A 14,002-nucleotide genomic window follows, 5' to 3' on the forward strand; every position below is an offset into this window, starting at 1 on the left:
TCATTCTTAAATGCCTGAGCAAGGTCTGTCGCCAAAGTATTTTTGTATAATTCCCTTCCAGAACTCTCTTACACGACTGCGTTCCCAAAAAGCAGGCATCCACCTCCGAAATCAATGACTGTATATATTGTGTTTCGTCTGCTCACTTTTAGGCGCAAGTAATTTATTATAAAATTATACAATTATTATATTCAGTGGCTTCTCCTACGTTTCTTAGTGATATTCAGTGCCAGTTTATCAGGAAGTGATTGTTTTGTTCTCTTTGACTTGTTGGATGGAAACACTGCTTATTCGCAAATGTTTATGCAAAAATGTTTATTCCAATACTGCACATAAGATAAATTCACAACTTTGGATTGAATCCCAGCAACAGAAATCACTCTTGGTCCACAAGGCATGATCAAACTTCAACTTTTCACCCTCTCAAGGAATTCTAGATTATGTAGATTCTTATTGAAATGACTGGATTTCGCTTATAAAACTGCTGAACAATGATAAATGTGATCTTACCTTTACTTAAAGTTGCCATACATTATTTATAGCTCAGTAACTGCATAATGCAAAGCTCTGTCAGGTTTATCTTAGACTGGAATGGTTTGTGTGTTTAATGTGTATATTGCTGTGGGGGACAGCAGTGTTCAGCGAGAAACAGAGGAGATGCAGGTGTTTCCTTTGTGAACCCCGGTTACAGTGGGCCTTGCTGGATGTCTCACAGTGAGCAAATATCACAGAACAAACTTTACAGGCAGAGGAATGTGAAACTGATGTGTAATGATGCTCAGCTCCCTGGCACAATAGTGCCGTCCACTCAGCAGTTCTCAGACTCTAAGTACGCTGGATACTGTATCCCACAGTGCTCCACAGTGCCGTCTCTAAGCCCACATACTGCTCCCACTGCCATCAAACTCTCAACACACTAGAGAAATGGACCATTCCGCAGCTGAGAAGCCAAACTCCCTGTTTCTTTATTTTCAGCTGGGAATCTGGTTGCATGTTGTGCAAGATGGGATGGTGCTAAACAATCTGGTTCTGTCCAAACTGTGAGTTTAGTGGAGTGTGACTCCTAGAGGGAAAGAGTTTCGCTGCTGCGGTGAGGCAGATTCCAGGTTTTCCCTAACAGCATCCAGCCACCATTCTGAGCGACTTCCAAAATTTGGCGATAACATGAAACAGACCCGGGCTCAAATCTCAATCACGTTTGTGCTCCAAGCTCTCAAAATTTTTGTAGAGCAGTTTGTCCATCTGTTTCATTTAGCGCTAGCCCATTGGGAAGATCTTAGCTGATTAGTTCCACTCATATAACCACCATCCTACGCTTTCTTGGAAAAGTATGAACAAATGAAAGAGTATGTTGAAAGACAAACTAAGTGAAATATGATCTGACACCGCACAGAAGGAAATTTGAGATTTGAACTGCATTTTTTTGTTTGTGGAAATGTGGAAAGAGTGTTAAAGTGTGAGTAACTAGAGATTGACCAAGGCTGAAGGGGTGGTGAGCTGGGATAGCGTTTTTTGGAGTGCCTTTGGGACGTGTCTGAGCTGCATTGTCCCATCTCTTCTCGCTTCATTGCTTCTGCTGTCTACAGGGTTTGGCTCCAGGCCCCTTGAGGTCAGGGGTCAAAACCAGTTATTCAGTTATATTCAGCCTCAGAAGGGTGTTAAATGTTGTTTTGCACAGATATAGCACTGATATCTCTAGTTGTATGTAAAATTACAATAATGTTTCATAATAAGTTTCATTAAAAATAAATATGTATTTGTGGTATTATGTTTTAAAAAGCTGTGGAGTGAAACTCCAGACCACTGGAGTCATTCTCATGGTGTGGTTAATATTCCTGTGGTCTCGAGTTAGTGTGGGAGGATATATACTGACTGATAAACACTAAAGGGAGTTCCCTCAAATTATAGTTTATTTTACAGCTAATCATTTAGCCAAGACTCCTATCCCAAGCGAACCGCTTTCAGTAAATAAAGACGCAGGACAATATGAGAACTGCGGAGACGGCAGAAACACAAGGTTGATGCTCAAAGGATGTTCATGGCGAGGGCAGCCAGTATAAACCACAATGTATCATGTTGCAGATAATAGTACGTATTGTGCAAACATTAGATCAGTAACATAATGTTTTAATAGACTTTAACCAAAGCACTTCACTGGTTCATTCAGAGTTGAATTAGATCGATTAGAATTGTAATCATATAATTTCTAAAAATAGTATTTGCAGTGTTTGAGTTGGTTCGTGGTTTTGTTTTTTCCTCTACAGCTTAGTGAAAGAGGGATGTAATGTGACAAACTCAATGAGAGATATCTATTAAAGTGATAAAGTTGTAAAAAAGAAGCACACTTTAGTGTAAAATTATATGCTTAAGTGTGAACTGAAGGTAAAGTTTTTAGAAACTTAACTGCATGTTAATTGCAATTAAATGTAAAAGTGTATATATCTATATCTATATATATATATCTATATCTATCTCTCTCTCTCTCTCTCTCTCTCTCTCTCTCTCTCTCTCTATATATATATATATATATATATATATATCATGTCTTTCTTTCTTCAGTCGATAAGAAATAATGTTTCTTGAGGAAAACATTTCAGAAAAATTCTCCATATAATGGACTTCTATGGTGCCCCCAAGTTTGAACTTCCAAAATGCAGTTTAAATGCAGCTTCAAATCGCTCTAAACGATCCCAGCCGATGAAGAAGGGTCTTATTTAGCAAAACGATCTGTTATTTTCTAAACAAATTGACAATTTATATTCTTTTTAACCTCAAATGCTCATCTTGTCTTAGTCTGCGTGAAGTCTGTTTTTTTCCCCCGGTCAATACAGTTAGGGTATGTCGAAAAACTACCGTCTCGTTTTCTTCTTCAATGTCAAACTCATCCTAAATCTCTGTTTTACCTTTTTTTGTAAAGACTATTTGATCTACTTTGCATGTTCACTTTGTAAACACTGGTTTGGTACTTCTGCAGCAATTTAAGACAATTTTGAAGTTGGGGAAGAAAACTAGATGGAAGTTTTTCCGACATACCCTAACTGTATTGGACGTATTGAACCGGAGATCACGCAGACTTAGACAAGATGAGTGTTTGAGATTAAAAAGTATATAAATCATCAATTTGTTTCACAAACGGCCAATCTTTTGCTAGATAAGACCCTTCTTCCTCAGCTGGGATCATTTAGAGCCATTTGAAGCTGCATTTAAACTGCATTTTGGAAGTACAAACTTGGGGGGAACCATTGACGTCCATTATATGGAGATAATTCCTGATTTTTTTTTCCTCAAGAAACATAATTTCTTATTGACTGAAGAAAGAAAGACATGATCACCTTGGATGACAAGGAGGTGAGTAAATTATCTGTAAATTTTTGTTCTGGAAGTGAACTTCTCTTTTAATTACTCACCTCCACATCGTTCCAAACCCATAAGACCCATCTCGAAACACAAAGTAAGATATTTTTGATGAAATCTGAGAGCTTTCCGACCTCCATAGACATCAATGTAAATTTTCCACATAGTGAGGACATTCTTAAAAAAGTCCATGTGACATCAGTGGTTCAACCATACTTTTACAAAGCTATGAGAATATTTTGTGCTCAAAGAAAACAAAACTAATGACTTTATTAACAGTTTCTTCACCTTTCCACATCACTGTCCGCTGTCAATGGACTTTAATGGTGCCCCCAAGTTTGAACTTCCAAAATGCAGTTTAAAAGCAGCTTCAAATGGCTCTAAACGTTCCCAGCCAATGAAGAAGGGTCTTATCTAGCGAAACAATCGGTCTTTTTCTAAACAAATTGATAATTTATATGCTTTTTAACCTCAAATGCTCAACTTGTCTAAGTCTGCGAGAACTCAGTTTTTTTCCCCGTCATTAGAGTTGGGGTATGTCCAAAAACTCCTGTCTCATTTTCTTCTTTAACGTCAAAATTGTCCTACACTGCTCTTTTATCTTTTTTTGTAAAGGGCGTTTGATCTACTTTGCATGTTCCCTTTGTAAACACTGGTTTGGTACTTCTGCAGCGATTTGGGACGATTTTTAAGTTGGGGAAGAAACCTAGATGGGAATTTTTTGACATACCCTAACTGTATTCAACCGGAAAATAACAGAGTTTACGCAGACTTAGAAAACACCAGCATTTGAGGTTAAAAAGTATATAAATTGTCAATTTGTTTTGAAATCGACGGATCTTTTGCTAGATAAGACCCTTTTTCCTTGGCTGGGATTATTTAGAGCCATTTGAAGCTGCATTTAAAATGCATTTTGGAAATTCAAACTTGGGGGCACCATTGGCGTCCATTATATCTTCTTGTGACTGGTCTCCATTGACTTCCTTAGTATTTTTCCCCCAATGTGGTTACCCACATTTTTAAAAATGTCTTCTTTTGTATTCAGCATAAGAAAGAAATTCACACCGTTTTGGCTGGATACACACATAAATGTGTTTATGGGTTAAGTAGGTTCACTCATCAAAAATTCTAGGTTATTTGCATTTGCTACAAATTTGTGTTCAGCTCACATAAATCTTACATTCGTTTAGCAGTTATTTGAGGTGATGCTGGAAAGCCATCTCCCCCAGACGAAGCATTTTGAGATGTGCCAGACAGGTGTAGGTGACATAGCTACAGGTAGATCTGTGAGAGCAGCACTTGGCTGAAGCGTACAGGTGAATAAAACAGACAGGTGGTGCACCGCCTTGGGTTTCACAACCTCTGATGAAAGTGATTTGTAGACTTGGCTCGGGTTTGGCTCTTGGCGGATATGCAGAGCATCAGCATGTTGCTTCTGGACTGGCTCCGGATATCCAACATGGCGTCCAGCCACCTGCCCCAGGCCTCTTCATGATGCTGGGGGGGAGGAACATTCCCTAGACCTAAGGAGATCTCAGTAGAGAAGAACCTATTTTGTAAATGATTTGTTAACCAGGGTTTATGTTGGGCATGTTAGGAATGCTTTTTTCATTTGATATCCTGCTGATGTCTTTGTAAACGCTTTGTGACCATTTAAGGTCATTTGGCATTATTGTCTGGTTTCCCATTTTTGCTTACTTCACTGAATATTTCAGTTAGTTTGAAATGTTATGGTTTAATGTCATAAATGTTGATGCACCTTTAAGTGCATTTCTTTTAAAAGTAACATGACGGCCTGTGTCAGGGATGCTTTGTTAGGAGAGCATTCTGGAAAATGTTCACTATGAGTTGGTGGGTATCTTGGGAATGTGTTGGAAGAATTCTCACTCAGAGGAGGCATTTCTCCTCCTGTTCTCAAACCATTAGACCACTGTTATTACTGTCATGTGAATTTCTCTCAGGTCAGAGGGCAGATATTTAACGGTGCTTTGTTTCACCTATTCCCTCTAGAATTTCATTCCAACTATTTGGTAAACAACTTATATTGTCACTCTGAGCACAAGGTATTATCTCAACTGTAGGTGGGTAGATATGAAGTTTTCAAATCGACACTACAGATCATCATTTTATAATTTATTATTTTAATGTGTACAGTTTTTGAGGTATTAACAGAAAATGGAAATGCATTTGTCAAATAGCAGAATTATAAAATAAAAGTACAAAAAGCTAAAAGGTTTATTTTTTAAAAGAAGAAAATGGTGACTGGTTTAAAGAAATATATACACATGCACAAACACACAACTGTTCAAAAGTTTGGGTTTGGTAAGATTTTATAGCGCTACATTTGTTTGATAAAATACAGTAAAAACAATATTGTGAAATATTATTACAATTTAAAACAACTGTTTTCTATTTGAATATATTTTCAAATGTAATTCATTCCTGTGATGCAAAGCTGAATTTTCAGCACCATTACTCCAGTCTTCAGTGTCACATGATCCTTCCGAAATCATTCTAATATGCTGATTTGCTGTTAAAAAAGTCTCATTATTATCAATGTTGAAAAAATTGTGGTGCTTAATACAGTGCTGGACAAAATTTTGGGATCAGTAAAATTTTTAATGTATTTTAAATAAGTTTCTAATGCTCATCAATACCACATTTATTTGATCAAAAATACAGAAAAAAATATAATATTGCAAAATATTATTAGTGTATAAAATAATGGTTTCTATTTTAGTATACATTAAAAATCAAATTTATTTCTGTGATCAAAGAATTTTATTCTGTGAATTTTATTCGGCGTCACATGATCCTTCAGAATTCATTCTAATATGCTGATTTATTATCAGTGCTGGAAATAGTTGTGGTACTTAATATTTTTTTTGGAACGTGGTTTTTTCAGGATTCTTTGATGAATAAAAAGTTAAAAAGAACGGCATTTATTTGAAATAGAAATCTTTTCTAACAATATACACTACTGTTCAAAAGTTTATGGTCAGTAAATTTTTGTTCTTTCTTTATTTGAAAGAAATTAATACTTTTATTCAGCAAAAAATTTGTCAAATTGATAAAAAGTGATAGCAAAGACATATTGTTAGAAAAGATTTATATTTTGAATAAATGCTGTTTTGTAACTTTTTATTCATTAAAAAATCATGAAAAAAGTAGGTTTCAAAAAAATATTTGGTAGCACAACTGTTGCCAACATTGATAATTCTAATAATAAATCAGTATATTAGAATTTCTGAAGATTCATGTTACACTAAATACTGAAGTAATGACTGATGAAAATATAGCTTTGCATTATAAGAATAAAAAATATTTAATGTATATTCAAATAGAAACCATTCTTTTATATAGTAATAACATTTTGCAATATTATTGTTTTGATCAAACATCTTTAATAAACATTACATGTCTTACTGATCCTAAACTTTTGGATGGCAGTATGTTTTTTGCAAACTGTAATTGATTTTTCAGGATTATTTGGTTCAAAAGATTTATTTAAAAAAACAAGATTTATTTAAAAAATAGCGTTATTTTCTTTCAACCTTTTGAATGGTTGTGTACATATAGATTTCAAAGGCATTGCCAGGGGAAATTCCTTGTTTTGTTAGACTTCACAATTGACTGCTTTTGGATTAGGCAGCAGTCAGAATTATGGTTTTGGCTGAGATGTCGAGTCTAGATGTCTGACATTTGCAAGGCTGAACCCTACTAGAGTCCCCGGATAATTGGGCCTGTTCTGATGCAGATTACATGGCTGCTCAGACACATAAACACCACTGACTTTCTGACCTGTTTCTGCATGCACTTATGCATATGTGTCTACAAATGCATGTTTACATGTTTATTAAAATGAAGGCATAAGAACAGTGTATAGGAAGAAAATAAACAGACACTGGTTCTCTCAAAGTGGCTGGATTTTTCCAATCATCCATTTCCCACTTAGTAACACAGACAGATTTACTGAACTGTCAAATACATTTCACCCCAGACTGATGAACTTAAACCATTGAACATTAACAGATGTGGCTGAGTTGGGTGGCACGTTTATGCGTGTTTGTGAGACAATGGGCATTGAGCCGAAAACTTTATTTTCAAGGCCTGTGTAATGTAATATATGGCGCAACATATTGACACAACCCTGTCTGAAGTACCGTTAAATGAATACCTGATGTTTTCCATTGTGTTTGAGGCTCGCCCGGATTTTAGCACTGCCTTTTTACAAGTCTGTTGCCATGCTTTGAGCCAACCCAATATAAAGGCATCTGCTAAACAAATAAATAATGCCATAAAATGCAGCACTATTTTTTTCAGGCAGGCAGTTGGCTGGCATGGACAAATTCTTCCCACATGTTTAATTAACAGAGGAAAGAAAGGAGGGCCATGGAAACAGGAGGGCAATTTAAATTTAGGATGCTTGTTTCAGCTGACACACATGCCAAAGATTTTGTTTAGTCAAAAGAAGCCACTACGGTTAGCCTCGTTAGATTAACCTGTGCAATTACAGATTCATTAAAACTGTAATTCAATAAAACATCAACAGCAGTTATTTAAAAATGCTATAAAGTGTTACAACTTACAACTTTCCTGTGAATGCATTTCAAGTGATCATAAACATTAGATAGTGGAAGTCAGGGAGACATTTTTTGAAAAGAGGCGCTGGCAGGTGTCACCTGTCAGGTGTGTGTTTAACTATCTCAGGCTAGACTATGTGTCATAACTCTATCCCATAATGACACCTCATCCAGTAACCAGCTGTGGCCTTGATTTGAACGTGACTGCATCTTGAAGCTTCCAAGTAGATCGACACACTTTAAGCTGGCTGCAAATCAGCAAACTAACGGCAGCCAAACTCCCAGCTTGTTGTTCGATCTTGCTGTGACCCAAAGGGGATTGGCCTAGCGAATAATGCAGCTGCAGGGCCATCAGGCTCTAGTTTGTACTTTGCATTCCTTGTAGTATTCCTAACTTTTGATACTGATGCATGCAACATCGAATAGCGTCATAGCACAAAACTTAAAGGGATAGTTGATCCAAAAATGTAAACCCAGCCATTAATTACTCACCCTTATGTTGTTCCAAACCCGTAAAGACCTTCATTCATCTTTGGAACACAAACTGAGATATTTTTAATGAAATCCGAGAGTTTTCTGAAGTGTATAGACAGCAATGCAACTGGCACGTTTAAGGCCTAGAAAGGTAGTAAGGACGTTGTTAAAACAGTCCAAGTGACATCAACCGTAATTTAATGAAGTTACGAGAATACTTTCTGTGCGCAAAGATGTACCACAATGTATGTGTTTGATGCTGCTGATGCAGCAGCCTATAAATTAAACTACATTTTTTTTTCTCCTTTGTGTACAGCTAATCTGATCGATGTATTACGGGTACTGGAGCTGTCTGAAGACATGGAGGGAGTATCAGCAGAGGCCGGCCTTTGCACCGAGAGAAAGGACACATCAGAAACAGACATTGCGTATAGGATAGACAAAAAGATTCAACTCAGCGCCCCAACAAAACAGTTCTTTCCAGGTATGGACTCTTTGAAATGCACTTTGACAACCCTACCAGCATATAAGGCCATGGATTTTTTTTCTGAAGAGCAATATATTATATGTGAACAACACTTTACTGTTTTCTTTATAGATTCTGCCTTCCCCGAGAACTTCTCTCTGATGACCACGGTCAAGGCTAAGAAGAACTCTCAGTTCTTCTTGGTGTCTTTGTATGATGAGCAGGGAGTCCAACAGCTGGGGCTGGAGATGGGCCGATCGCCCGTATTCCTCTATGAAGATCACCAAGGCCAGCCAGCTCCAGATCTCTACCCCATTTTTAAGAAAATCAATCTGGCTGACGGGAAGTGAGTGTTTTCATTCAGTCTTAGTATCCCTGAAGTTTTCTTTGTTTATAAATGATGAGATTTGCAGCTCACAACCCATTTTACTTCTATAATCTGATGTATTTAATATCAAAACAGGATACAGGATGAGCTCATGACGAAAACTTACTTGTGGGAACTTTTTCACAAGATGCAAAATACGTACCGTTATGTACGTTTCGTGGCATATTCGATGTAAAATGTCCACTGAGGGGCACTATAACGCTAATGCTCTGCACTACACCTAATCCTACCCGACAGTATGAACAAAGGCGACCGTGGCATAAATATGCAATTGCAAGCATACTGGTTTAGCTTGTTTTTCGATGTCTCATTATTCAACTCATTCATCGTGAGTTATGTTTTTCATGGGATTTGTACCCAAGGATTCCTCATCTTAAGTCCAATTCTGTGCCACTGTACATTTTGTGACATATTCGATGTGAAATGTCCACTGAGTGGCACTAAATGAGTACAAATGATACGTTATGATTTTATGTGATGTTGGTTTATTACGCGTCACCGCAGTTCTGACTTGAAATGTCCATTGAGAGGCGCTATAACTCTAATGTTCTGAACTACACCTAATCCCACCCGATAGTATAAACAAAAGTGACTGTGGCGTAAATATGCAATTGCAAGCATACTGTTTTAGCTTGTTTTTCTACTTCTCATCTTTCAGCTCTTGGATCATAAGTCATGTTTTTCATGAGATTTGTACCCAAGGATTTCGCATCCTAAGTCCAATTCTGTGCCGGCTGAGCTACCGAGCAAGCTTGTAACGTCCGGAAAGCGAAACATATGGAGCTGTAATCATAACTGTGTATGAAAACGATTACAAGTACTCACTGTTTTACCGCCTCTTGTGTTCATATCTGTCGGAAACTGCAGTGATATGTACTTATTTACTTTAGATGTGAAATACATACCGCCATGTACATTTCGTGACATATTCGATGTGAAATGTCCACTGAGTGGCACTAAACGAGTACAAATGGTACATTTTATGTGACGTTGATTTTTACACATTACCGCAGTTCTGACTTGAAATTTCCGTTGAGTGGTGCTATAACTCTAATGCTCTGCACTACACCTAATCTTACCCGATAGTAGAAATAAAAGTGACTGTGGCATAAATATGCAAGCGCAAGCATGTTGTTTTAGCTTGTTTTTCTATTTCTCATCTTTCAGCTTTTTCATCATAAGTCATGTTTTTCATGGGATTTGTACCCAAGGATTCCGCATCCTAAGTCCAACTCTGTGCCGGCTGAGCTACCGAGCAAGCTTGTTACGTCCAGAAAGCGAAACATATAGAGCTGTAATCATAACTGTGTATGAAAACAATTACAAGTGCTCACTCTTTTACCATCTCTAGTGATCATTTCTGTTGGAAACTGCAGTGATATGTACTTACTGGTACATCTTGTGAATAAGTTCCCACAGATACGTTTTTGTTATGAGATCAGGTAGGAAAATACTTAGCATTCCCCAGTTGTATATACTTAGTATCCGCTCTATTATGCAGTATGAATCATGCCTTGCATTCATTAATACATTATTGCGAGTAGACGGATTCCAGCATGTATAATTGTTGGAGGATGAGAGCTATTTTAAAATGAAGTGAGTGTTTTCATGCAGTCTTTGTAGCCCTGAAGTGCCCTGAAGTTTTCTTTGTTTGTAAACGATGAGATTTGCAGCTCACAACCCATTTTACTTCTATAATCTGATGTATTTCATAGTGGAACAGGATACAGAATGATCTCATGACATAAAACGTACTCGTGGGAACTTTTTTGCAAGATGCGAAATTTACATTTTGTGACATATTCGATGTGATATGTCCACTGAGTGGCACTAAACAAGTACAAATGGTACGTTTTATGTGACGTCGTTTTTTTTTATGTCACCGCAGTTCTGACTTGAAATGTCTGTTGAGTGGCGCTATAACTCTAATGCTCTGCACTACACATAACAAAAGTGACCATGCGTAAATATGCAATCGCAAGCATACACTGTCTCATCTTTCAGCTTTTTCATCATGAGTCATGTTTTTCATGGGATTTGTACCCAAGGATTCCGCATCCTAAGTCCAATTCTGTGCCGGCTGATCTACCGAGCAAGCTTGTTATGTCTGGAAAGTGAAACATATGGAGCTGTAATCATAACTGTGTATGAAAACAATTACAAGTGCTCACTGTTTTACCGCCTCTAGTGTTCATTTCTGTTGGAAACTGCAGTGATATGTACTTATTGGTACATCTTGCGAATAAGTTCCCACAGGTACTTTTTTGTCATGAGATCATGTAGGAAAATACTTAGTATTCCCCAGTTGGATATACTTAGTATCCGCTCTGTTATGCACTATGAATCATGCCTTGCATTCATTAATAAATTATTGTGAGTAGACGGATTCCAACATGTATAATTGTTGGAGGATGAGAGCTATTTTAAAATGGCTCTTGCAGAATAAAAATAAAATTTTCAGCTAGGCTCCTCATCTGGCTATGGTAGCACAGCATCACAGTGTCCATTTATAGAATGTTCTTTCTCATTTAAGCGACCCATAATCCATTTCTAATAGCCATGCTCCTGGAACAGCAGTAAATATCACTTTTAGCCCTGGGTTAGTACTGTGATAAAGCTCTGCTGTTGTTGACACTGATTAACCCTGCTGTCATCTCTTCTCAGATGGCATCGGATAGCCTACAGCGTGGAGGGCAGGTCTGTTACGCTGTACCTGGACTGTAAGAAGGTGCAGATGCTGGAATTGATGCGTGGAGACAACCCTGTGGTCAGCACGGATGGAGTCATTGTGTTTGGGACGCGCTTGCTAGATGAGGAAGTATTTGAGGTATGAAATGGAATACAAGAATATTTATTGCACAAATAGTCCAATTAGGGCAGGTTAAGGTTTTCTTAATGCAAGACACCACAGGTTAAGAGAGTAAAATGTAACTAATTAATGTTTAACTTGGCCTGTAGTCCAAAATGTACCAAATTTATATAATTTATAGTTGAAGTCAAAAGTTTACATACACCTTGCAGAATCTGGAAAATATGAATTATTTTACCAAAATAAGAGGGATCATACAAAACTTTTTTTTTTTAGAAAGTATCTTCTGTAGCTTCTTAAGGGCAGTACTAAATAAAAACAAATATGGTATTTAAGCAAAATAAGCTAAATGTACCCATCTTCATTCTGTTCAAAAGAATAGCCCCTGGCTCTTAATGAACAGTTAAATATTTTAACTGTTCAGGACAAACAAGGGACTCATTAACAACTACCACTAAACAAATAAACACAGCTGTGCATCATTCAGCTTACAACACAGTGTTAAGAATTAAGTGTATGAAAACTTTTGAATGGGGTCATTTTTATGAATATACTGTTATGACAATTTTAACAATAACGCAGCCCTATTTAAAAATTTTACTTTTGTAATATTTGTCATTTTTATTTAAAACAATGATTCTCATCACATTCTTATTAATGTAATAATTATAAATTATTGTAATTATAAATTAAATACATAATAATATAATGCTGTAAAATATTTTCCAATGTAAGTAACCTGTATTTATTCATTTACATCATTATTTGTTGCTTTACAAATATCATTTGTGCTTGGGCTGGGGTGAAATATGACCCAGAGATGTTCTGTACTGGCTATGTGTGCTTAATAGGCTTTCTTGTGCTTATTAACACATTCTCTGTGCTGCAGTTTCATATTCCCCCAATCCTCTTCTCTTCAACTTCTTTATAAATGCTGCAGTATTTGCTCATCATGCTCCCCTGTGACTCTCAAACAAACAGCAAACAAGATATTTCTCTTGAGAGGTGACAGGGAATCTCAGATCAGCGTAATTTGAGTTCATACAAAATTCATATATATTTATGCCTCTGCCTTTGCTTTAATGAAATAAGCCATGGCAGTCTGTTTGTTTTATGTTTAATTGAATAGTTTGAAATAGAGTGGATCAGAGGCAGTTGTCTGGGCTGCTTAAATTAGGGTCTTGTCTCCACAGAGAGGAATAAATAGGTGCTGTTCAGGCTTGTTTCCAATTCTAGAGAATACCTGGAAGTGCCACCTAGCTCACCTTTGAATTAGTGCGGCCTGATTGAGCACACATTCACTAATATTTGTTTTCTTTACATGACCTTTTACCCTTTCTACTTGTGTCCAGATTTGGGCAGTTTTAGATATTTCATTTAAAGGGATAGTTCACCCATAAATTCGGAAAATCAAAAATTCTGTCATTAATTACTCGGCCTTATGTCGTTCCAAACCCACAAGACTTTTGTTCATCTTTAGAGCACAAATTAAGATAATTTTGATGAAATCCAAGAGCTTTCAGACCCTGCATGGACAACAACTCAACTACCAATTTCAAGGCCCAGAAAGGTAGTAAGGACATCATTAAAAAAGTCCATGTGACATCAGTGGTACAGTCGTAATTTTATGAAGCTACGAGAATACTTTTTGTGTGCAAAGAAAGCAAAAATTTCATCAAAAATATCTTAATTTTTGCACTGAAGATAACGAAGGTGTTACTGGTTTGGAGAGATTACTCACCTGAGAGTGAGTAAACATTTAATTAATTTTCTTTTGTTTTGGGTGAAATATTCCTTTAATGCAATAAAAACTGTTGCTGAAGAGTGTTTTAATGAGAATTGGAATTGTTTTTCCAAGCATGAACACACCTTAAAGGGATAGTTTAGATTTTGTTATGTTTTACTCACCCCCACATCAGTCAAAACTA

The 14,002-nt window shown here is 36.8% G+C and overlaps 1 protein-coding gene across 1 annotated transcript in view; it reads left to right on the plus strand.

Moving 5' to 3' along the window:
* The window catches only part of col5a3a (collagen, type V, alpha 3a), a 77,048-nt gene that overhangs the window by 5,485 nt on the left and 57,561 nt on the right, over window positions 1-14,002 (plus strand). The window contains exons 2-4 of the mRNA XM_073838159.1: window positions 8,728-8,895; window positions 9,010-9,223; window positions 11,930-12,092. Of these exons, the coding sequence (XP_073694260.1) occupies window positions 8,728-8,895; window positions 9,010-9,223; window positions 11,930-12,092 (545 nt within the window). The remainder of the gene's footprint in view (window positions 1-8,727; window positions 8,896-9,009; window positions 9,224-11,929; window positions 12,093-14,002) is intronic.

This window comes from Garra rufa, chromosome 1, assembly GCF_049309525.1.
Source record: "Garra rufa chromosome 1, GarRuf1.0, whole genome shotgun sequence".
Classification (NCBI taxonomy): domain Eukaryota; kingdom Metazoa; phylum Chordata; class Actinopteri; order Cypriniformes; family Cyprinidae; genus Garra; species Garra rufa.